Source organism: Atractosteus spatula, chromosome 7, assembly GCF_055471065.1.
Source record: "Atractosteus spatula isolate fAtrSpa1 chromosome 7, fAtrSpa1.hap1, whole genome shotgun sequence".
Classification (NCBI taxonomy): domain Eukaryota; kingdom Metazoa; phylum Chordata; class Actinopteri; order Semionotiformes; family Lepisosteidae; genus Atractosteus; species Atractosteus spatula.
In genome coordinates this window covers 28,256,667-28,279,905 of record NC_142712.1, presented here as the reverse complement: position 1 = coordinate 28,279,905, position 23,239 = coordinate 28,256,667, and the positions used below count along the sequence as shown (strand labels likewise).

The 23,239-nt window shown below is 36.7% G+C and overlaps 1 protein-coding gene across 2 annotated transcripts in view; it reads right to left on the bottom strand.

Moving 5' to 3' along the window:
* smpd2a (sphingomyelin phosphodiesterase 2a) overlaps window positions 1-22,532 on the bottom strand; it is a 35,218-nt gene extending 12,686 nt beyond the window's left edge. The window contains exons 1-6 of one of the 2 annotated variants that reach the window (XM_088922068.1): window positions 22,377-22,532; window positions 18,664-18,831; window positions 16,013-16,109; window positions 14,468-14,544; window positions 7,718-7,811; window positions 3,999-4,088 (exon numbers count right to left, since the gene is read on the bottom strand). In XM_088922068.1, coding sequence (XP_088778194.1) covers window positions 3,999-4,088; window positions 7,718-7,811; window positions 14,468-14,544; window positions 16,013-16,109; window positions 18,664-18,716 — 411 coding nt within the window. In that variant the 5' untranslated portion in view covers window positions 18,717-18,831; window positions 22,377-22,532. The remainder of the gene's footprint in view (window positions 1-3,998; window positions 4,089-7,717; window positions 7,812-14,467; window positions 14,545-16,012; window positions 16,110-18,663; window positions 18,832-22,376) is intronic. The other variant, XM_088922069.1, reaches the window with a different exon arrangement.
* Between the last annotated feature and the right edge of the window lie 707 nt (window positions 22,533-23,239).

Genomic DNA, 23,239 nt, shown 5'->3' with positions numbered 1-23,239 from the left:
TAGCAGAGAAAGATCATGGCTGTAAGACCAATCAGTTACTTTATCTCCCCCTCCCCTCTATAAACTGCAAGTGTAATACCTTTGAGGGTAAGTGCAGTTTTCAGCATTAAGTTACTGACCTACAAATATATTGCACTTCACAAGAGAATTAGAAAATGTTTTCCCCCTAATCTACCTTCCAAATACCCTAGTACAGTGGTTCTCAAACTGTGGTACGCGTACCGGCAGTGGTACGTGGCGTGCCGCCCGGTGGTACGCCAAATGACCCTGGAACTGTGTTGTGTGCGCTGAAAAATCAGGACGGGTTTTCATATTTTGTATTTTAATACGTGTCGAATACGCAGCCTATGTACTACGATACAGTGCGTGCTAATACTTCAGTGGACACAAGAGATACTCTGTAATTCTATATGACTCTATAGGAATGCGTGCTACGGATGCAAGTGACCAATTGTATTTAAAAAAAGCTACTGTATCTCCAGCAAATAGGGAGAAAGGAGAATGTGCGTGATTTTGGAACAATGCCAACGTTGTAAACACAGGAATGCATAGAAATACGTGCTATGAACGCAGGTAATCTTGTGAGCACACGAAAGCGTGATAACAGAAAAATATTTCAGAACTGTTCTAATTTGAGAAAAATACAACGAGCGTCTCTGTGTTTCGCTCCCATGCGCATGAAATAAAAACTTTAAATAAATACGGAAATAAAAACGGAAACGTGGAAAAATGCAAGCTTGCGGATTGCTAAAGCAGGTAAGCTACACTATTTTGAAGAACCTTATTTACCGTTGGCAAAAGAGCTGACACGTATTAAGTGTGGAGAAAAAGCTGCTAAAAACCTCGACCTGCTGCCCCCCTCCCCATGAAAGACACAGTCATTCATAGAATTATTGAAATGAAGGATTATATCAAACGTACACTGATAGAGCGCGTTAAGATGAGCAGATGTTTTTCACTGCAATTAGATGAGTCTGTAGTCGATTTGGTCAATTTGCTCGTTTACGTTAGATACGAGTTTGAGGGTACGTCCCATGAAGACTTTCTGTTCTGTAAACCGCTACCAACAGGAACTACAGGAGAGCACATATTTCAGCTTCTGAATAAATTTATCGAAGAGAATGGCCTCGACTGGATAAAATGTGTCTGAGTTTGTACAGACGGTGCTAGAGCAATGACAAGCCGACATAACGGTGTAGTTGCACAAATTAGAGAGGTTGCTCCAGAAATTAATGTACGCATGCAACATCCACCGCGAGACCTTTGCCGTCAAGAAAATGCCTGACGATTTAATATCTGTTAGACTCAAAAAATTGTATCAAGGCTCGAAAAATTAATTCACCTCTGCTTTGCTCAACTAAACAGGCTCACCCCTCTCACTGAAATGGTGCTTTTTTATTAGTTGTTGTTAATGTTTTTTTTCCTGTAAAACACTTTGAGAAGCCACCTTTAAAGGCGCTATATCAAATAAAGTTTATTATTATAATATTTATTATATGTGTGTGTGTGATTGTGTGCGCACACGCACGCTCATGTTGGTCATTGAGAATTTCTGGGGTTCCTATGAGATGATGACTTGTAGGTGGTACTTGGATGCTTTGGTTGGATTAGGGGTGGTACTTGGTCCAAAAAGTTTGAGAACCACTGCCCTAGTAAGTTTATCCCAGCTGTGAATGATTATACAACTATGCCTCATAAGCAGTGATTCTCACATCCATGGAAATGTACCATCTTTATAAATTGATAAATTATGTAAATTTAAAGAAATCACATTTTAGTTTAAAACAAAGCTTGTGTAAAATATTTCCACTAAAACATTTCTTGACTAAATCATATTTAAAGGTCCAATATCAAGTGTGGAAGACACTGTAAATTAATTTTGTTAAGAATAGTGATACTTCCTAAAACACTTCTGTGCAACTGGGAAACTCAGAAAAAAAAACACTTAACTAACATTTTGTTTGGGAAAATCTAAATTCACACAAAACATGAAAAACTACTCAACAATTTAGGTAAGTCATGCAGGAAATGACATTTTTGTGAACACTTCCATTTCAAAACTGAAAACATGTCAGGGACACTTTTCTTAGATAAACTACACCAGCGCGTGCATTTTTCTTTCTCAAAATTTGCCTTTTGATGTTTTCTCAGTTTCACACACTAAACGTCTTACCACTTTTTCCATTATTAAATATAAAAATACTGTATTGTTGTATGAAACCATTACATATTGTTCTGCACAGTTGGGTTAAATACCTAGATTTAAAGTTTTGACAACTCTTCAGTTCCTGACTGATTTATAATTCAAGAGTACTCTTTTATGCATAATTCTTAAGAATAATTATTGTTAACAATGATTAAAATATTTACAAATACTTATTAAACACATATATAACATACAGTACTAAAGATATACGTACACTATAGATTGACCCTTTTGTCACCACAGTGAGCGGTCATATTTTTAGACATTTTGAAATTGACCACCCTAAGAATCTAACTTTGAAATGACAGTGGCAAAAGTATCCAAAATATAGGTGTCACTACAAACTTTTATTTAAGACAAATGTTATAAAAAAACAACAACTATAATTTAAATGAAAGTGTTACTTCAATTTACACACAAAAACTTCCAAGTCATCCAATAATCATTTAAATATTTACATAAAACGTTAAGTAAAAACTTTAAACCTCAATCTTGATATGAAAAAGCTATAACTCTATAAATGCAATTCACTTATCATTTATTCATAAAACATTAAAAAATTATAATACAAGTTATCTTTCCATACCTAAAACTTTGTTACATACCATCACAAGTCTGAGCACAGTCTACATCATTTGCCCTTTTAAATTTCCCTTTTAAACACATTAATTATCTATGAATCTTAAAACCCAGTTTTAAAAGTAATCAGGTGATAATGAATATAGTAATCCTGTTTAGTGTTTGTTTTTGTTAAAATGATAACCATGCAAAGAGCAACCATTAAATTAAATTAATACAGTGACATGATATAATGTTGTACCATATTAAATATTGGGGCAATTTACAGTATGGTACTTTCAACTACTGATAAACCTGATGCTGAGTATATGAGATTTAAACACATTTAATATCTATATAATAGGATGGACATACATGCAGGGCAAAAGCCCAGTAAAACAGTTGTATTTAAAATAAACACAATCAGAGATTGCTACTGTGTAATTGTTAATATCCCCAATATAATGTGTATCAGATTCATTCATTTTCTGGCTGCTCTGGCACAATATACCTGATAGGGCAACACACACAGTAAGTCAAGTGTATTGCTCTCTAGCACCATGTTTCAAGTTAGCCAATCAGGTGACCTTCAAAGAATTGAGCCTCCCCCTACCAATCACACATTCTTAAAACATAAAACAAAGTTTCAACACAATAACCTACCGTTTACTTATCAAATTGTAAAATATCAATTGAACTATTAATTTAATGTCTGCCACATCCATCAGGATATCCAGAACCACTATTCTTTTATGTCAAAACACCTGCCTTTGTGTCTTAATTCATATAACATAACTTATGCTTTATTTTCATTTATAAAAAAAATCATTAGCGGTATACAGACCAGACAGTGATTAGATAAATTCATGTCAACAACAGAGAGAACTGTAGATCACATTAAAACATGGGCTGTATCCAGGCAGAATTAACACTGTTACACACATAACAATTCACTAATGCTGCAGAATGCAGGTTACTGAGACTTGCCACTGAACTCTATTATAATACTCTCTTGACAGCATATCACACCTAATTCTGTTAGCAAAACCTGAAAGGAAAGAAAAAAAATATATATACATTCTCAAAAATGCTACACTTTTGAATAAAATGGCTCAAATATTGCAATATTCCCTAAAGTTCTTTCACAAAGTTCTCTTTACTGAATGTATAGATTGATAAGCTTGATAATGGACCTTTAAAAACTGACAGGCAGACAACATATGCTCTGACTCACATGTGTGACGTAGACATGGATAGTCATTCCACAGATGTTTAAGATGACCATTCCCACAGCCTTCCCCCCAAACCAATCACCATGGTGTGCCTGACAGATGAAAAGATGATTAACAGACGACAACTCATACTTTAACATAAAACTTTTAAAACAAATGAACACTGAATAGAAAGACTAAGAAGAAATTAATCTTTTAAAAACAAAACACAGATAAAAAATTAATATATTCATAGTATTGAAAGGAATTGAACATTTGAACCCAGGGAACATGTTCAAAGTGAATTGGCCAAGAAGCATTCAAGACGGAAAACAGGTGGCCCTTCTTTAAACAGAGTTGCTGGAGTGTGGATCAACCTCGGTAACCACACTGTTGATGCAGACATTTAGATACTGTTTCTACTCTTAACCCTCTGTGAACCATGTCTGTCCGTACACTTAATAAAAAGCAGAACCTGCAACTGCAAGTATCCGTTTTAGATTCTGATGCCCCTTTAAAAGGTTAGTAAAACATAGCCATGATATTATATATTTTAACCATTATATACATAAAACAAAAGGAACTTTACATAAGTTGACTATCCTTGCTTAGATATGTAAAGTTGTTCACCATCATCTGAATATCAAAACAATGTATGCAGGGTATGCAACAAGTCAGTCTTCTTGAGCACATTCAGTTGTGTGATCGTGTACTCTCAAGTTGAGCTCCCATTTCAAATGCGAAAGTCAATAATTCTTTAAATGCACTATCAAGTGATGAGACTCGATATTCATTAACCTAAACAATCTAGTATGCAGATGATGGACACAATCCCTCCCACCAAAAATTTCAAGATGAACATTCTGCTAGAAAACATCTGTATTACTATAGGAGACTATAGGAGAGTTTCTATTAGAGGATAGTACCTGTACACATACTGCCTATTCCACTACAAAAACTATAAAACACTTCTTTCAGCTACTACAAAAATATCTGGATGGTCAACAATTCATCACAAATGAAGATGGTAATATGTGCTTTAAAATGATTCAGGTGGGGTTTCATATTTGATAGGGTTTTTCAAATTTGAACAAGTCTATCTGATGTTGGTAAGGAAAAGTCCAGGAATGACGTGAACAAATCACTTACCTTGTACAAATCAATAATCAAAGTGATTGTCCTGTTGCAAGGTTTAGGCAAAACAGTCTTAAATATACTGTAAATCATGATGTAGAAGGTAATGTCAGGTGACAAACAAAAGGAAGTAAATGGAAGACACTGATCAGCTGCTAGATTCTAAAAGTATAATTTGCGCATTGTTACGTTTACCAAGATTTGAAACGTTTAAAAATCAGATATTAGAAAAGTTAGACTTTACTAATATTCCAATATCTATTCTAATGTCCTACAATAATTAAAGCAGTAAAAGTGCCAGGTCAAAGTGTAGGTTGGGTCATCTGCAACAGAGGCTCCGGCGGAGGAGGAATAAGCTCCTGCTGCCCACCGTCATCCTATCGAATGTGCGCTCATTGAGGAGTAACCTAGATGAACTGCATGCCAGCGTGCGGTTTCTGCATGAGTTTTGTGATGCCTGCACTCTAGCTTTTACAGAAACTTAGCTGGATGAGACCGTGAAGGACAATGTTATCAAGCCTGAGGGGTTTTCTCTACACCTGGACAGAGATCCTGAAAGCACAGGTAAAAATCACGGTGGAGGGGTCTGCTTGATAATAAACAACCGCTGGTGCCAGAACATTACTGTCCAGGAGAGAGTGTGCACGCCTGACATCGAACTGCTCAGTGTTTCTCTGCGCCCCTTCTATCTCTCTTGAGAATTTCCGCAGCTTTTTATTACACTTGTCTATATCAACCCTAAAGCGAATGGAGTAAAGGCTTCCAATATAATTTTCCAATATAAAATTCCTATTCCTAAAACTGCCAAGCCTAGTGGCCTTAACAGCTACTGGCCAGTTGCTCTCACATCTCTCCCAATGAAAACTCTTGAGAGAATAGTGAAGCAACACAAAGAGCACACAAGCCCTCATCGACCCCCTGCAGTTTGCATAAAGGGAAAGGAGGGGAGTAGACGGTGCAATACACACATTGTTATATCTGGTCTATCAACATCTGGACGAACCTGGGACCTTTGTAAGGATTTTATTTCTTGACTTCTCCTCCGCTTTCAATACAATACAACCAGTGTTGCTTGCACAGAAACTCTCAAAGCACTTAAATCTGAATGGTAACTTGATAAGGGGAAAACCAGACTTCCTAACTAACAGGTCTCAACAGGTCAAATTGGGGAAGTGCTACATTATCAATTGGATCACCACAGGGCTGTGTCTTGTCCCCTCTGCTGGACATTTTGTACACTAATGATTGCATAAGCAAACACACAGACAGACATCTCATTAAGTTTGCTGATGACACAGCCCTGGTCAGTTTATTAAAGGACACAGAAAACCATCATGGGCTCATCCTAAATGATTTTACTAACTGGTGCAATGAGTTCTCCCTAAGGTTAAACGTTTCAAAAACAAAGGAACTGGTAATTGATTTTAGGAAAAATACCACACCACCTCAACCCACTATAATTGATGGTCAGCCTGTTGAAATTGTCGATGACTATAAGTACTTGGGACTGGTCATTGATACCTAAAATGGGACAAAATGGGACAAATGTTGTGACACTATAAAAAAGGCCAACAGAGACTCTTCTTTCTTAGGAAACTCAGCTACTTTAAGGTAGATAAAACTATTCTTACACTTTCCTAAAAATCATTCACTGAAAGTGTCTTAACATACTGCTTCACTTGCTGGTTTGGCAACATAAGTACCGGTAATTGTAATAGGCTGGGTAAATTAGTGAATTTAAGTGGAAAAATAATTGGGAATAATCAAATCAACCTAAGTATCCTTTACAGAGGGTGACAAAGAAAGCCAAAAGCATCATGGAGTGTGTGCCTACCACCTCCACTGTGAATTCACACATCCCCCATCTGGGAGACGCCTCTGTGCCCCCAGGTGTAAAACTAACAGACTCAGGAAATCTTTCATTCCCACTGCAATTACGCTTTTAAACAATGCAAAGTAACTACCTTGTCGCTTGTTTCTTATCTCCTGTAACACTACTGTAACACTACTTTATTCTCGCAAAGGAACAAGTAATAGGTTTATTATTCTCTTCCCTTTTCGTGACGTTTATTTGTCACAGTGTTGTGTTTGACTGTGCCATACTTTTTTTTTTACCCTAGGGGACAATAAAGCTTGAATTGAATTGAATAGTCCAGAGGTGGCTGGTTCAAAATTGGGCAATTGGTGAGTATTTTTCCCCAAAGAGCAGCACAAACCTGATCACAAATCTCAGTGGGTTACCTTCAAAGATGCTGCAGATATCTTCAAAATGTCACAGAACTACAATGGTTTGCCACTTTAAATATTTAGTGTTCACAAGAAGCTGCATCACAGCTTCTGGCAACATTTGTTTAGTGTATTTTAGTGCTTTAACTCTGCCAGTGATGCTACTAGCTTGCAGATTGAAAAAAAAATCAAAAAAAATGTGAGAGAGATTAGAGATACACAGGCTTCGCCTCTTTGACACTATTACAAGAGTTGAGGAGACATGCGATTAAGAATTGATACCAAAATGGGAAGCATTATAAGAAAAAATAAAATTATGAAAAAAGAAGTAACAGTGTTTTAAGAAGTTTCTTGACTTGATAAAACATTCGCAAAAACTCACCATGTAGGGATAACCATTCAAAGAATAGCGGTAGAGAAATGTGTCATGGATTTTATGCCTGGAGAACACGGCAAGCCCACTTCCTATTACTCCACTGAAATAAAAATGAACCAATCAATTATTGCTGTTCTTGCACGAATAACATGGATTTCTCAGATGACAATTACACAATATTATTCTTTGTTTCACTCCAGTACAGATTGAAAGAAAGCAATCTATTAGTTTTTTCTAAGAGTGTGTTCTGATGGTTGTCTGGCACTATTGTAGTATGCAATACCACAACAGAGTGCCAGAATACCAGAGTTCCTAATGTATACAATTAAAAAAAAACATTAACTGTGTCATTATTACCATGGTTGTGTGTTTTTTGTTATTTTAATTTTGTAATACAGTCCTGAAACCACAGATGTTTGTATAAGCATCAAGGTTCTACCTACCCAAATAATCTAATCGATTCATTAAATTGTTTGACTGGATTATATCAACCTAATTACAAGGACAAATGACAGTCACAACCCCATAAAACTAAACATTTTCAACATTTAGTCATATCATGTGTGTAATTATTGATTTGTCTTTTACATGAGAGTAGATCTGGAACTGACATTTATTGGTAATTTTTAGCAGAAACCAGTTAGTGAAAATTAAACGGTTGGGAAAGGTGGGTTCTTACAGTTTTGTCATTAAATACAACCACTGATTAAAATGTTCAAAGAAATGCTGGCTTTTACCCAAACTCTCACTTTAGCCTGTTAGCAAGAAAATGCAGGGTCTGATACAGTAAGCTTGTAAGCTTTACTTGTAAGCTGTGTCCTCAATACCTATAAGAATATTTCAGAAAAAAGAAATACAGATCACTGACATAATGCCTATACACCGCAGATGCCACAATTTGCTAAAACTTACCATGAAGTTTCCGAAAAATAACACATTAAATGCAAAAGATCCACACTGAAAAATATTTAATTAACCAGCTGATAATACTTCAAATTAACAGCCAACTACACTATGTATAGTTCTTAATTATATTTTTATCAGCTCACAAATTTCAGGATATTCAACACAAAATAAGTGTGCAGGTTGAATACAAATATGCTCCCATTTCTATTGTAGCTTTGTGGACAAATACAAATACTATGAAAAAGAAAATGGCAGCGTAAGGAATGTTGGTTAATTATTTGAAAAAATATTTCCAAGCTTAACGCAAACAGTTAAATGACATTGTCACCCATAGTCAACTGCATGGATGCTGTATATTTTTTGTATGTTTTCAGCCCTGAAACACAGATCCACAAAAGAAGAATGGGTAAGACAATTCCATTTTACAGAAAAATGCAACAATAGACACTTTCACTGAACTGCATTATTTACTGTATTTGCTCCTTGATACTTTTTTCATTTCCCAGTTTTGTTTAATTTTCCAACATAAATATTTCTTTAATGAATCTCGGCAAGTATAAATGTATATAATTTGTTAAAATAAGCAGAGATGTAGTATTATTTGAGTATTATTATAAACAGATTTACAGTTCCTGGCTTTGTTCCTGAACAGAATATTTCAGAAAATAAAAAAATGCAACTGGGGCAAAAGATAATTCTTAACACCCAACACATGATTTTTGTTAGATTTATGGAATTATTCTGCAGCGGGACACCAATAGCCCCATCATGTTATACATGTCTCAGAAAGCAGCTTAATAGGTAAGGTACAGTCTTTCTGTCTCTCAGATGCTCTCTAAAATATATATTTAATGTCATGTGATGTTTAAAACAAGCTTGTTTGCTTTTAGGATCTTACTTGTCCATACAGTGTGTTACTCACAAGGACTACAATATGGGCATTACTTGTCACATACTAAACTTGAAAACAAGATATAAAGCACGTCAATGAATTGTCCATTGATGCCTTGATTATATAATTAGCCTTAGACGGTTACTGGCATTGAGACACACTCAGTCACATTTTTAAAATCAAGTTCAAATGTCTTTAAACATTCCACAATGCCCTGTGCTACTGTAATCTGTAACCAACTGCATGGATGCTTTTGCAGAGAAACAGTTTCTTTTAGAATAACAGTTAGTCCACTGGTACATTATTGTCCTTGTAAAGCACACAACATAAACAAAACAGTTGTTTTTAATATCTGTAGATTCGCCAAAAGCTATGGATACGCTGTCTGATGTTTTGATAATGTCTTTGTTTTCATGAAAAACTGTAGCTTGTAGTAAATATTCCTGTGTTAGCTGACTTGCTGTTGGAAAGGCCCTGCGGTTTATCATGTTTGCACAGAAATGCACATATCCTGGAATGATCATTGTGTTCAAGCAAATTTTAGTGCAATGTCTCTGTCAAATCATAAATTACAGCCTGTCAGATTTCCAAGTGCTCTTTAGCTTTGTATTTTTCTACAAAGAGCTCCCTCTCTTCAGTGTTTCTGTCTTTCATTTTCTGCTTTGCATTTGTTTTTTTGTTTCATTTTACATGTCAGCCTCATGTTATCTTTTAAGTATGGTTCAATGATAAATTACAGGTTACACAAATTAAGTTACCTGCTTCAATCAGGTGGATATTTTTTAACATATTGATACACTCAATTAATTTCTTCTTGATGTAATTTGTATGTGTATGTTCATATGTTTCTTTACTTACGTAAATTAATTAATTGATATCAACATACAGTACATTTAGTACTGCACTGTATCACAGATCCTGTGCTATTTACCTAACAATTTCTGAGATTAAACTGCCTAACGTCTAAACCTAACGCCTAAATTACAGATTAGGAGCACTAAAGGTCATGTGGGTAGGATAAACTCTAGGTCCTACCTATGGCACATGTGATTAGTACCATCTGTGGCATATGTATGTGGTTGTAATTATTCTGGGCTTCTGACTGGCACAGCTGGGAAAGTGGGCAGGCCTCTTTGACAGCCCTGCAATTAATAGGGGAGCAGGCTGCTAGATAAGAGGAGCCTGGGAATCTTTACTATTTATACCCAGCCTGTCAATGACATTGAATCCCACTTTCAGTTTGGTCTCCTCTTCACCTTGCTTTACTCTGACACTAAAACTGTGGCCTTCCACTGTACATGAAGCAAACTGGTTTTTTTTTAACCCGAGATAAAGTAACACTGCTTTTAAACACTTTCCGGATTCAGCAGTATTAGGTTAAAAAAACATGATGGCTCTTCTAGAGTATGTTGTATATGCTATAATATTTCACATGACTTATGGCTAGTCAGCCACTTACAGAATATGTATATGGTACCCTAAAAACCATAATACTTCAGTAACAGCTGTCACTATTAGTAGCAGTATGTCTGAGACTGAAATGGACTCTGAGGAAACTTTTTTTACATAAATCTAATGTTTCCAATGCAAATTATTGGTTCTTAGGGGTGAGTAAAATTAAGTCATAAAATTGCATTCGAGTTACTCATTAAGTTTCCTATTCTGTATATAGATTTACACTAATAATTAGTGATTTTTTAAAAAGAGAATAGAACCTTTTTTATGACCTCGCTGAATATTGTTAGCCCTGCTTTATTAAGCTTTGAATTATTCGGAAACAAATATGCTGTATTTAATATTTATACAGTATTTATGGGAATTTTTTCAGGTGGGTAGCTGCATCAGCATGCGTAGTCTGCAAAGGAACAAGTAATAGGTTTATTCCATGCTGAAAAGAGAAGAAAGAAAACACAATGTTTCGGCCGTGGAGCCCTGTTTTCTTTCTTCTCTTTTCAGAATGGAATAAATCTATTACTTGTGTATTTATGGGAATGTTGGGTGAGTAGAAAAAGTTGTAGTGAGACTAGAACAATGTCTTTTAATGATCTTTTTAATCATTACTTAATGACTCAATGGTACTCACCCCTGAGAACCAATAATGTGCTTTGGAAACAATAGATTGCAGTCAATCAACAGCATATGCAACATTAAATCCTCAATTTAACACTGGTACACAATGTCTCTGTACACATTTGGATGAAGGTATTTAAAATATTAAAAAGCCCCTGTTATCTTCCTGTAGGATTTGTAGTGGGTTTTTCCTCCATGAGGAAGGCTTTGGACATGGATAAATAATCCTTGGCTTGCACAGGCTCCAGTTACTTCTAGTTTCTCAAAATAACCAAGGTGCACCCTTGCTATGACAAGCATGCTGAGCCTTGTTCAGTCACAGCAGTTCTAAAGTGTAATGAACTCAACATATTGTGTTGAAAGTATCTTCTTACAGACATCTCAAAAAGTAAAGAACCCACATGGCTGTTAGGCCTAATTTTTTCCCCGTAAGACCCTCCCTCCAAACTGTAACCTGCACCGTGTGATCCTCAAATGTATAGGTCTAACAGCATAATAACAGTATGGAATGAAAAAAGACCACTTAGCCCTTTGTTTCCTGTAGTCTAACAGATTCTGGTAGCATCTGCTTTGACAAAGATTTAACTTCAGTTAATTAACAAATTAAAGTTTTCACAAATAAATTTTAAAATGTTTCCATGCATTTTCAAACCACCTAAATTAATCAAGTGAAGTAAGCCATTTACAATTTCCATAGAAAACATCAGTAGTTACAATTGCAGGTGTAGTGTACTGCATACACAGTCTATACACATTTATTCATATAAAATGTATATAGCTATTTTACAACGAATGTTTGTTCATTTTTAGCAATTTCATGTAAAATGGGTGGAGTTGTCTGCCCAAAGGTGCATTTAGACTGCACAGCTATCTTTAGCCATCTTACTCAGAGAGCCTTTTAAAAACCACTTAAAGTTTTTAAAGCATTTTTAGCTGATTAATTGCATAATTATTAATAATAATTTTAATTGTTTGAATGAAATGGTTGACAATTGTCATTGTTAAAAAAATAAGTTGAATTATGTTTTATTTACAAATTCTTTGCAGTGAGCTTTGATTTTAAGTCAACTGTAGCTTACTTTCTTTGGGGTTTTTATTGATTTTACACCATATGAACAATGTACAAACTAAGACAAATATATTTTATAGATTTAATAAGTGTGAACTGTGGAAATGGGGACAGTTGGCGGCTGGAAGGACACTGGGACAAAGACCGTCCAGCAGCATATATGTCACCCAAGCAAAGCAATTTTAATCCTGGGGCGTAGCAGGAGATAGACAGTGTACCTTCATCAAGAGCCTGTTACTGGCCGCACTCAAGCGTGTTAAATTGAGAACTTATATCTCCTAAAATAAGAAGTGGTACACATATATTTTAAGGCAAGTAAAACCAGAAACATGCAAATTAAGAGGACTGGAAATTGAGAAATTTGTGCGAGCACAAAGCATACTAATCACACAAAGCTTTCTAGAGCAAGCAGAGAAAATTAGACTTAGCTGAAACAACCACTATCAATGAAAAGCAATACAAAACCTAATATTCAGAAAGTAAGAAATTCGAAATCAACTTTTTCAGTTGTAAAAATTCAATAAACATATTTAAAAATAAAGCCTGGGCTGTAATTCTGAATTTCATAATCACCGATTAGATAACGGGTACATCTAGTGGACATACACTGCAACTGCGGCTTTCTATTGCATCTGTGGTGATGCACAATACAATTGACTGAAAAACACTCAGAACTGAACAACTCCAGGTTATTTACTGTAGTTACTGCTACTGTAGTTACAGTCTAGAGGTGTGTATTTGTCAATGTGGACGTTGTAGCAGATTACTTATTTAAAGTATTGAATTATAGTGTTCTTATTGAATTAAGAAGGAGCTTTGGGTAGCCCAGTGCAAGGGCTACCCTCCAGGATATCAGGGATAAGACCTCTAATTTTATGGACAATGCCCTAGTAGTAATAATAATAATAATAATAATAGCTTACACTTATATAGTGCTTTTCTGGACACTCCACTCAAAGCGCTTTAGAGGTAATGGGGACTCCTCTCCAGCACCACCAATGTGCAGCATCCATCTGGATGATGCGACAGCAGCCATAGTGCGCCAGAACGCTCACCACACATCAGCAAACAGTGGGGAGGAGAGCAGAGTAATGAAGCCAATTCATAGAGGGGGATTATTAGGAGGCCATGATTGGTAAGGGCCAATGGGAAATTTGGCCAGGACGCCAGGGTTACACCCCTTATCTTTTCGAGGAACACCCTGGGATTTTTAATGACCACATAGAGTCAAAACCTCGGTTTTACGTCTCATCCGAAGGACGGCGCCTGTTTACAGTATAGTGTCCCCAGGAGGTCTCCCATCCAGGTACTGACCAGGAACACACCTGCTTAGCTTCAGTGGGCTGCCAGTTGTGAGTTGCAGGGTGATATGGCTGCTGGCTGTACTAGTGACTGTACTCGGGACCAGGTTTAATGGCTTTTCCAATGGATGGTCTCCTTTTTTGGAAATTCTGTCCAAGAGGGTAGAGACCACCAACTGGTCCATTAATGCCACTTCCTGTAGCAACCTGGTCTTTCATAGAGTTCTCCCATCCCAATACTAACTAGACTAAGTGTTGCCCAACTTCTAAGATTGACAAGATCAGGCTTGTAGCTGGTAACACTTCTGTCAAAAAATATCAGACTTCACTATAATACAGGTATGAGGTGTACATACAAGTGGAGAATTACAGTGCTCCGGAATGCAGACTTTAAGAAGAACCAATATGTTGTATCATTTAAATGACCGTTTTGTGTAAAGACAACAAAAACAGGTGAAGAAGAAAGGTTAAAAAATAAAGTAAACAGTGCTGGTGTAAGTGGGAAAGCTTTCATTCACCTTTTGAAGTAATGGGAGTGGGGATTGCTACATGTTAGTTTCTTTTTCAGGAACATATAGTCTTTCTCACTCCACACCTAAGAAAACAGAGAAATTCCAAGTTAAAAGTTCTTAACATCTAAATACACAATCCATCTCTAGTGGGTTTAGAACATTCTCCTGTTTAAACACATGGTACCATTCAGATACTGAAAAGGGAGTTGGCAAAAGTTAGCCTTTGTTCTCATTCTTCAATAATAAAATTCTACATAAGATTATAATTACTAGTACACTTATACAAAAAGATCCTAGATAGACTAAATGCTGATATTGATTTACACTCAGTAAATCATACAGAGAGAGCAGCTATAAGGTGCTATAAAATTTACATCCTCAGATAATTTCTGTTCCTCTGCCTTTATAATTCATATTGTTGAGCTAGGTGCACAACAAAAAAATCAATATATCACTCAATAAAGACTAATGTATTAGACATTTTCAAAATACATAAAGGAAGAGAAGGGGAACTTTTTAGCTTTACTAAAAATGGCTTCCTACAATGTTTATTCCCTTATAAATTTCAGTAATCTCAAAACTTAAACCAGATCCGAAATGCATCATCATAACTGAGAAGACGACATAACTGACATAAGTTTAGCTTTTCACAGAATCGCAATACTGTACTCCAACAATGTATGTACAGAAAGCAGAAATTAATAATAAGGCATAATTTCTGTACAGATTATCAATATTATATGATGGCTACACGCTGATGTGCTGTGTATGGATGGTCAAAGCACAAATGATAAAAAAAAAATGTTGAATATGCACATGAAATGGTGACTGAATAAATAAGAAAGCAGAAGCTAGGATTGGAAAAGCAGAACTAATGTCATTTATTTTTATCAGCTTCCGTTTTGGATATCCAGGCATTTCACAGTGCATTTACTGAGATTTAAATATGGCTGAACCTACACTTTAACTTTGTAATAAGTGAGCATTTCCAACTTAGTCATTTACTAAATAACCCTGACATATTAACAGTAATGTTTTATTAATTTATTGCTGTGGGATTATCCTTAAATCATCCCCTTCTCTTCCATCAAGAGATTCACTTTAATACAAGTCTGTTTTAACTTAATACCACACTTTTAAACTGACAAAGGTACAATAAACTGCAGCTGATTAACAGATCCTGTTAGAAAGAAGCTTCTTTATATAAATATTTTAGTAACTACTGAAAGCGTATATGTATAACATTCACTGTAACATGAAACAATACAAATAAGAATGGCAAAGCTTGTAGCTCTTGGGACGAAAATATAATTTGCGCAATTCTGGCGCATTTCACACTTCTGTCAAAAGTTATTTCTTTATAAAGCAATATGTAAATGGCAACCAATTACAAAAGCTGCCCAGTCAGTTTGCAAAGCGCAGTCACAAGTCTGCAGCAGGTGGTGACAGCTGCAAGTGAGGTATGGATGGTGCAAGCTTTTAGAGAGCTGTCTCACCTTCGACAAATTCTAACCATGTAAACAAGTCAAGGGGCTTCTTCCTCCTACCCACCTCCTGCAGCAATGCAATGTCATACTCCTCCTTATTCAGTAACTCCCCTATCATTTCATAGCGTGCTGAGCAGTGCCGGCTGAGGTAACGGACACCCCTGGAAGACAAACAAAGACAGCTGAGCTTTATCCGTATGTCGTCATGAATAACCCTTTGATTATCCGTAGAGATCTCACATAATGAGGGCAGGATGGCAAGGATATAATTAATTACACAGGGTGAAGAATTTCTCACTATTATCTGCAGCATGTAAAATATCCACGAGTATCAATCAGTAACTGCTAGATGTCGAGAAACTTCAATTGCTAGTAAATGAGAAAGAAGAACCGCACTGCAAAGCAGGAGAAAAGAGGACACAAGCAGCACTCTTGGGTTTAGCAAAGAGAACAGGGATTGAATGCAAAAGTTACACAGTATTGTAGAGGAATTTGGAATGGAGTTAACTGTAGGCAAGGCTTGCACACCTTTTGAAAATAACAGTATATGCAAAGATTTCACAGCACTGTAGAAAAAAGTAATATGATTACAATGGACTTACAAGTAAGCAGGTATTCTTTAATTTCACCTTATTGTACATTTCACATTTTATCATAAATCATCTCATGTGACAGATTTATTCACACAACAATGTACTAACCACTTCCCTGAACTTGAGGAAGCTGGATTGAAGTGGGATGACTCATAAAATATGGTCTAGCAATTAACAGCAATAGCTTCACTTGAATGGTGCTGACTGAGCACGTTAAGAAAGGCTGTCCACAAACAATGTGATTTAAACACACAATGAGAAGTACACTATCTTCATCTTCTGATTATGGTTTTCATCTTACAGTATTTATCCACATGATTGTCAGCATGGTGAATGGAATCTGAAACTACCTCATATGCCATAAAGTAGGGAAGTTAATGTAAGAAAAGTTTTTAAGAGTTTTAAATACTGTTTTGACTTACTAAAAATCCTTTTTTTAAGAAGTTGTCTTTAATCTATTCTGAAAGCTATGGAAGCCCGTTTCCGCCAGGGAGTAAAAAAAAAAAACGCGCTATGGTATCTCAGAATTCCGACTCAGTAACTCAGAATTTCGACTCAGCAACTCAGAATTCCGACTTTATATCTTACATTTGCTACTTCGAAATAGCCCATATTTCATTGTCTGTCCTTTTGTTATTGTAACGGATTCGGGTTCTAGGGCTTGTGCCCTCGCCGCTCCCACCCTAGTTCGTGCCTCACTGCATTGGCTCGAACCCAGGTCTTGCCATCTGAGCTAAAGAAGACCTTCTTTTTTAAGTAAAAAAGGACATACAATGGAAATACATAAAAAGTATGTTTCAGCTTTTATAATTGTGAATTCCTCTGGATGTGAAGTGCCTATTTCTGTATCTTATTTTATATTCTGTCTCCGTAAATAAAAACTATTTTTAAAAAGCCCACCGTGCACTATTCCATCCGGGTACTATGGAAGCCTCGCTGGCGGAAATGGGATTCTATAAAAATTGGTGTAATTAATTTGATTTTTATCAGGGCACTGTACAAGACAAGTCTTCAGGCTTATAGATCCTATGATCCTGTACAATTCATGAAAATAGTGTAACGGAATGGCCGACATACAAGTTGTACGATCTGGTTGCAGTGTGGTGACGGCACCACCCTCCCCTGCGCATAACAGGGATGCTGGCCGCCGGGGTTAAAGAAAGTGTTCTTTAGCTCAGCTGGCAAGACCTGGGTTCGAGCCAATGCAGTGAGGCACGAACTAGGGTGGTAGCGGCGAGGGCACAAGCCCTAGAACCCGAATCCGTTACAATAACAAAAGGACAGACAATGAAATATGGGCTATTTCGAAGTCACAAATGTGAGATATAAAGTCAGAATTCTGAGTTACTAAGTCGCAATTGTGAGATACTAAGTCGCAATTCTGAGTTGCTAAGTCGCAATTCTGAGATACCATAGCGCGTTTGTTTTTTACTCCCTGGCGGAAACGGGCTTCCATAGAAAGCAAAAAGAAATACTGAACTAATGCCACTCCAATCCAACAGGATAACAGAAGAAAACAAACTGAATTAAATCAGTATCACTAATACAAATCCAAAATATTGTATTACTAGAAATAGTTTTTTTTGTTTGCTCTTGTTCTCTGTAGCAAATCTAGACCAGTGATCTCAAACCCATTTCTGGGATGGCCTTGTCTGTACTAGTTTTGACTCCAACCTCAGTAATCAATTAAACAACTAACTTAATTAGACATATATAGGACTTTTGTTAAGGTCTTTTACAGTTGAACTTCACAAGAAGTTCATTTAATTAAAGGTACATTTAACTATACAGTACATAGCTTTGGAGCTTGGTAAAAAGTGTTACAATTATGCAGCTTATTAAATATTTAGACTAATTACATAACTGAGAATGTGATTAGAACAAGAAACAGAAGGCACTAGGCCCCTTTAGGAACTGAATTTGATATCTCTGGTCTAGACTGAAGAGATACTTGATCCAAGTACTGAAACCACTGGCTGTGCCAAAACTGGACCAGAAATTACATATTCAGCAATGCAGAAACTTGACTGAGTTAAGTGGCTACTTAGGTTACCAAACAGTTATAATAACATTGGAAGTATAATATGCATTAAATACATATTCAAAAGAAATCTGATCGTACCAGCAGTTGAGGGAGAATACGCGTAGTCTAAGAGTTGGTCCAGTCGATGACATGGCAACAGGACAGGCAATGTGGCACTGAAAGCATGAAAAGATGTGACTGTGGTGTCAAAGTGCCAGGCCAGCCCTTCCGCTTCAGACTGTTGACACAGCTCAATGGGGGCACAGTCTACCAAGAAAGAATAAGAAACACAGCCACTTTCATTAAATAATAATAATAATAATAATAATTGCTTACACTTATATAGCGCTTTTCTGGACACTCCACTCAAAGCTCTTTACAGGTAATGGGGACTCCCCTCCACCACCACCAATGTGCAGCATCCACCTGAATGATGCGACGGCAGCCATAGTGCGCCAGAACGCTCACCACACATCAACTATCAGTGGGGAGGAGAGCAGAGTAATGTAGCCAATTCATAGAGGGGGATTATTAGGAGGCCATGATTGGTAAGGGCCAATGGGAAATTTGGCCAGGAGGCCGAGGTTACACCCCTACTCTTTTCTAGAAACGCCCTGAGATTTTTAATGACCACAGAGAGTCAGGACCTCGGTTTTACGTCTCATCCAAAGGACGGCACCTGTTTACAGTATAGTGTCCCCATCACTATACTGGGGCATTAGGACCCACATGGACCGCAGGGTGAATGCCCCCTGCTGGCCCCACTAACACCTCTTTCAGCAGCAACCTTAGTTTTTCCCCAGGAGGTCTCCATCCAGGTACTGACCAGGCTCACACCTGCTTAGCATCAGTGGGTTGCCAGTTGTGAGTTGCAGGGTGATATGGCTGCTGGCCAAACTTCCAAACTAAATGCATAATTTAACTGCATTTAAAGATAAAACTGCTTATTCTTAAGAACCATGAAGTAGTGGGGAGGCTGGTGCAGAACAAATTCTTCACGGAGGGTAGGTGGTGTAGGTAGGTGCTACACTTCAGTGGCCCCCTCACAGATAAAGCAGATTGGTATGCTTTAGGACAGTAATTCCCTGGTCCTGGTGACCCACACACCTGCTGGTCTACATTCCAATCCATCTTAAATCGATAATTGAAGCTTTATTTCATCTAAGAAGTTGCCTCAATTTAATATTTATATTTTGTTTCTAGTCACAAAGTTTTATTTCACTTTTTGTTTCACACATTTGAGAGCTGGGAACAAATAGTTAATAAGGAGATTTAGATTTAGAGTTTGATTGTGTAAGTGAGGGCTCAGTTGGAACAAAAACCAACAGGTGCGTTTGTCGCCAGGACAGGGACTGGGAAACGCTGCTCTAGGCCAAAAAAAAATCAATGTAAATATAATTAAGGATTCCTGATATTGAAACAGTATCCAGAAAGTCCTGGAATGTATACAACTACAAAAATATTTAAATCATAACCATTACTAATGGGGTGTACAGAAAATACTTCCATACCACCTTCCCAGACCTTGCTGTTCATGTAAATATAAATACCATCATTTTCACATTTCAGAACTGCTTCAGAATTCTACATTCACACACACTTAACGTCAACTGTCTTTTCAACATTTTTTGCAACTACTTTGAATAATTGCACAGTCTCTGTAAAGCACATTCCATGTGAGCCGCTGAAAAGACAAAATAGTCAGCTAGTAAGCTTCAAATCACACGGCATTCGATCAATGTTTCAGCTGTACCTATAGCTGCTTTTACAGTCAGAAGACTAAAAATGAATAATGGCACATGGGATTTTGCCTTCAGATATTCCAAACATTTTAATTAACAGGTGAGGATTATAGATCTCTCAATTAAAACAATACATTTTTGTGTCACTATAAATAAGAAAATAGAGCCAAAGGGGAAAAAAAACTTCTTGCAGCAAAATAGCTCAAAATTCAGATATGAATGGTTCCTCAAGGCCAGACCATTAGTAACCCCCAGTCAAAGCAAAAGACTGCCAGTGGTAGGCAATGTCCCACTGCCTTGAGGAGCAGAATAATGATTTCCCTGTCTAGAACAGCTCCCAGGTGCCAATCCTTCCAAAAACCAGTAAAACAGGTAGAATTTGCTGTTCAATTCCACACAGGTGATCCAGCAAGAAGAATGTGATGGGATTGGGCTATAAATATTTCAAAACCTTGCAGAACACCTGCAGTGCTAGATAAAGCTTACTGCTCACAGAGGTCCAACGTTATGCAGTGGGTTCCTAAAATTTTGGCTAATGAGTAAAGCTGGTTACACTGTCATTTAAGCTGGGCAGTGACCAAGCAAGTATAATCAAACCAACAGAATGCACATTTTTAACACAATGCAGTAATTATAATTCACTTGCTTTTCCACCAGTAAAACTAAAATGCAAACAAAGTTTAAAAACTCCACAAGCATATGTATTCACTAAATCACATATTATTCTTAAACCAGATATCTCTGGGTGCGCGAGAAATGGGAGAATATACTGTATAAAACAGTTCACATACTTCACTCCTCCTTAATTATAAACCATAAAACCCCTCTCTAGGAATAAGAAAAATTGTTTCGCAAGGTTTCCAACACTGGATATAAGTAAGGGCAAGATAGACAGCTGGCCCATGTAGAGTTTGAAGAGGAAATAAAATACAAAGGCTACTATGATGTTTGAAAACTGCAATTAAAGAGGTAAAAAGACAGGCTTAGATGATACACTGCACATAATGCATTGCTGTTGGGCAAAAGTTGGAAACCTTAAATCTGAAAACATAATTTAATCATCAAAAGAATTGTTCTCTCCAGTTATACCGATTCCAGTATCAGGAAAAACTAAAATCCGTACATGATGATCACGGTTGTGACAAAAAAAAAACACCTTAAAATATGAAGCTTCTTCATTCACGTCAACGGATCAGGGTTATTCTAAAATACCATCCAAAAGAACTGAGATCCTGCCTAACACAGTCAGGGGCTTTTCTTAGTGTTCAGGTACTTAATTCTCTCGTAAATATATTAGAAGCACTGGGACTGCTTTAACCGTGAAATTAATTGAGGGTCAGGTACATCAACGATTACATCAGCAAGAAAACTAAGAAATAATAACACTTTTTAAAAAAATCACTTTATGATTAACGCCTTGGATATGGAAAACATACTGTCGAGTGAGATGGGTATTGTGAATCCTAACAATGGCAAACCATTGTTTTCTTTCTAGGACGCTACAGACCTTTCAACTATCTTCAATATGCGAATACTTAAGCAACTACCTTTCTTGGATATATAAGCAAAGTTTTTCAAAGGTGTCCTTCATGTCATTTGTATTATAATGATTAATTATAAAATATATGCGAAATTATTTTGTTTACAAAGCTTATGTCTAAAGACAAAAACTTGTCAAGAGAAAGATTGGATCTGTTCCCACCAGTCTGAATTCTGGTGCTTTTAAAAATACATGAGATTTCTGCAATATTATTATCTTTACGTAGTTACCGTAGCTTTTTACACAACATCACCTGCATTGCTAGATACAAACATTTAAGTTTACTTTAACATCCGCGTTGCATAAGTGTACTAAAACAAAAACCGCAAGTAAAATGTACATTAAATGTTATGAAACTATACAGAGATAGCTACAGATTTGCAGTACGGAAGTACATCACCGTTACAATCGGGGAGCAATACCGGATTTTAATTAGCTTGTCTGCGAAGTCTGCCACTTTGGGACAACCTCATATCTACAATAAATTATACACCGCAAAGAGTCCGAACAACTTCTTTAAACGCGTTTACCGTAGGACTTCTCAGAATCAGACGATGTCAGTTGAATTCAGATGCCACTAACAGCCGTTTGATGGCTGTATTTTCGTCTTTATAGGACTATTCCATTCCGTTTCCTCTTTCTACAAAGGCCGGTTTTCCCATTTAACCTGCTGAACAGCTTGTACTACTGTATAAACCGAAACAGTTCTCATTAAAACTGTCGCGCTCAGCATGTTGGGACTTGCAGTATCATTCACATTGGAAGCTGTATTGCTTACACTTCAATATCCAGAATTCCCTGTACCACAGGCTCCTTGTAACAAATCGTTTTGGGAAATGTAGGCGGTAAATAGGCTTCATCTATTTAGGTGCAGCCTCACCTAATGGCTATACTTTTTTACAGAAAGCCTCAAGACGTGGAGCTGGTCTAGCAGCCATCTTCAGCGAGTCTCTAAAAATTGAATTAAAAACTATAAATGACTTAAACACATTTGAGGCAATGCTTCTTAAAATAGCATCAGAATCATCCACATATGTTCTTTAAGTATACAGACCCCCAGGACCATGTAAATCGTTTCTAGCTGAATTTGGTTAACTGCTCTCTGACTTAGTTATTAATTTAAATTAAGCTGTAATATTAGGCGACTTTAACATACACACCGACATATGTTCAAGACAGATTCTTTCAGTAAAAACTTCTTGTCCCTGCTTGACTCTGTAGGTTGTAGTTAGCATATTACAGGACCAACACCTGTGTACAATCATACACTAGACTTAATTATCACTCATAGAGCTGATATTCATCATATAGTAGTCCATCCCATGGATAACTCTTTTTCTGACCACTTTTTAATTACTTTTGAGATTCAGCTTCCCTCTGTAGTTGCCAAGGA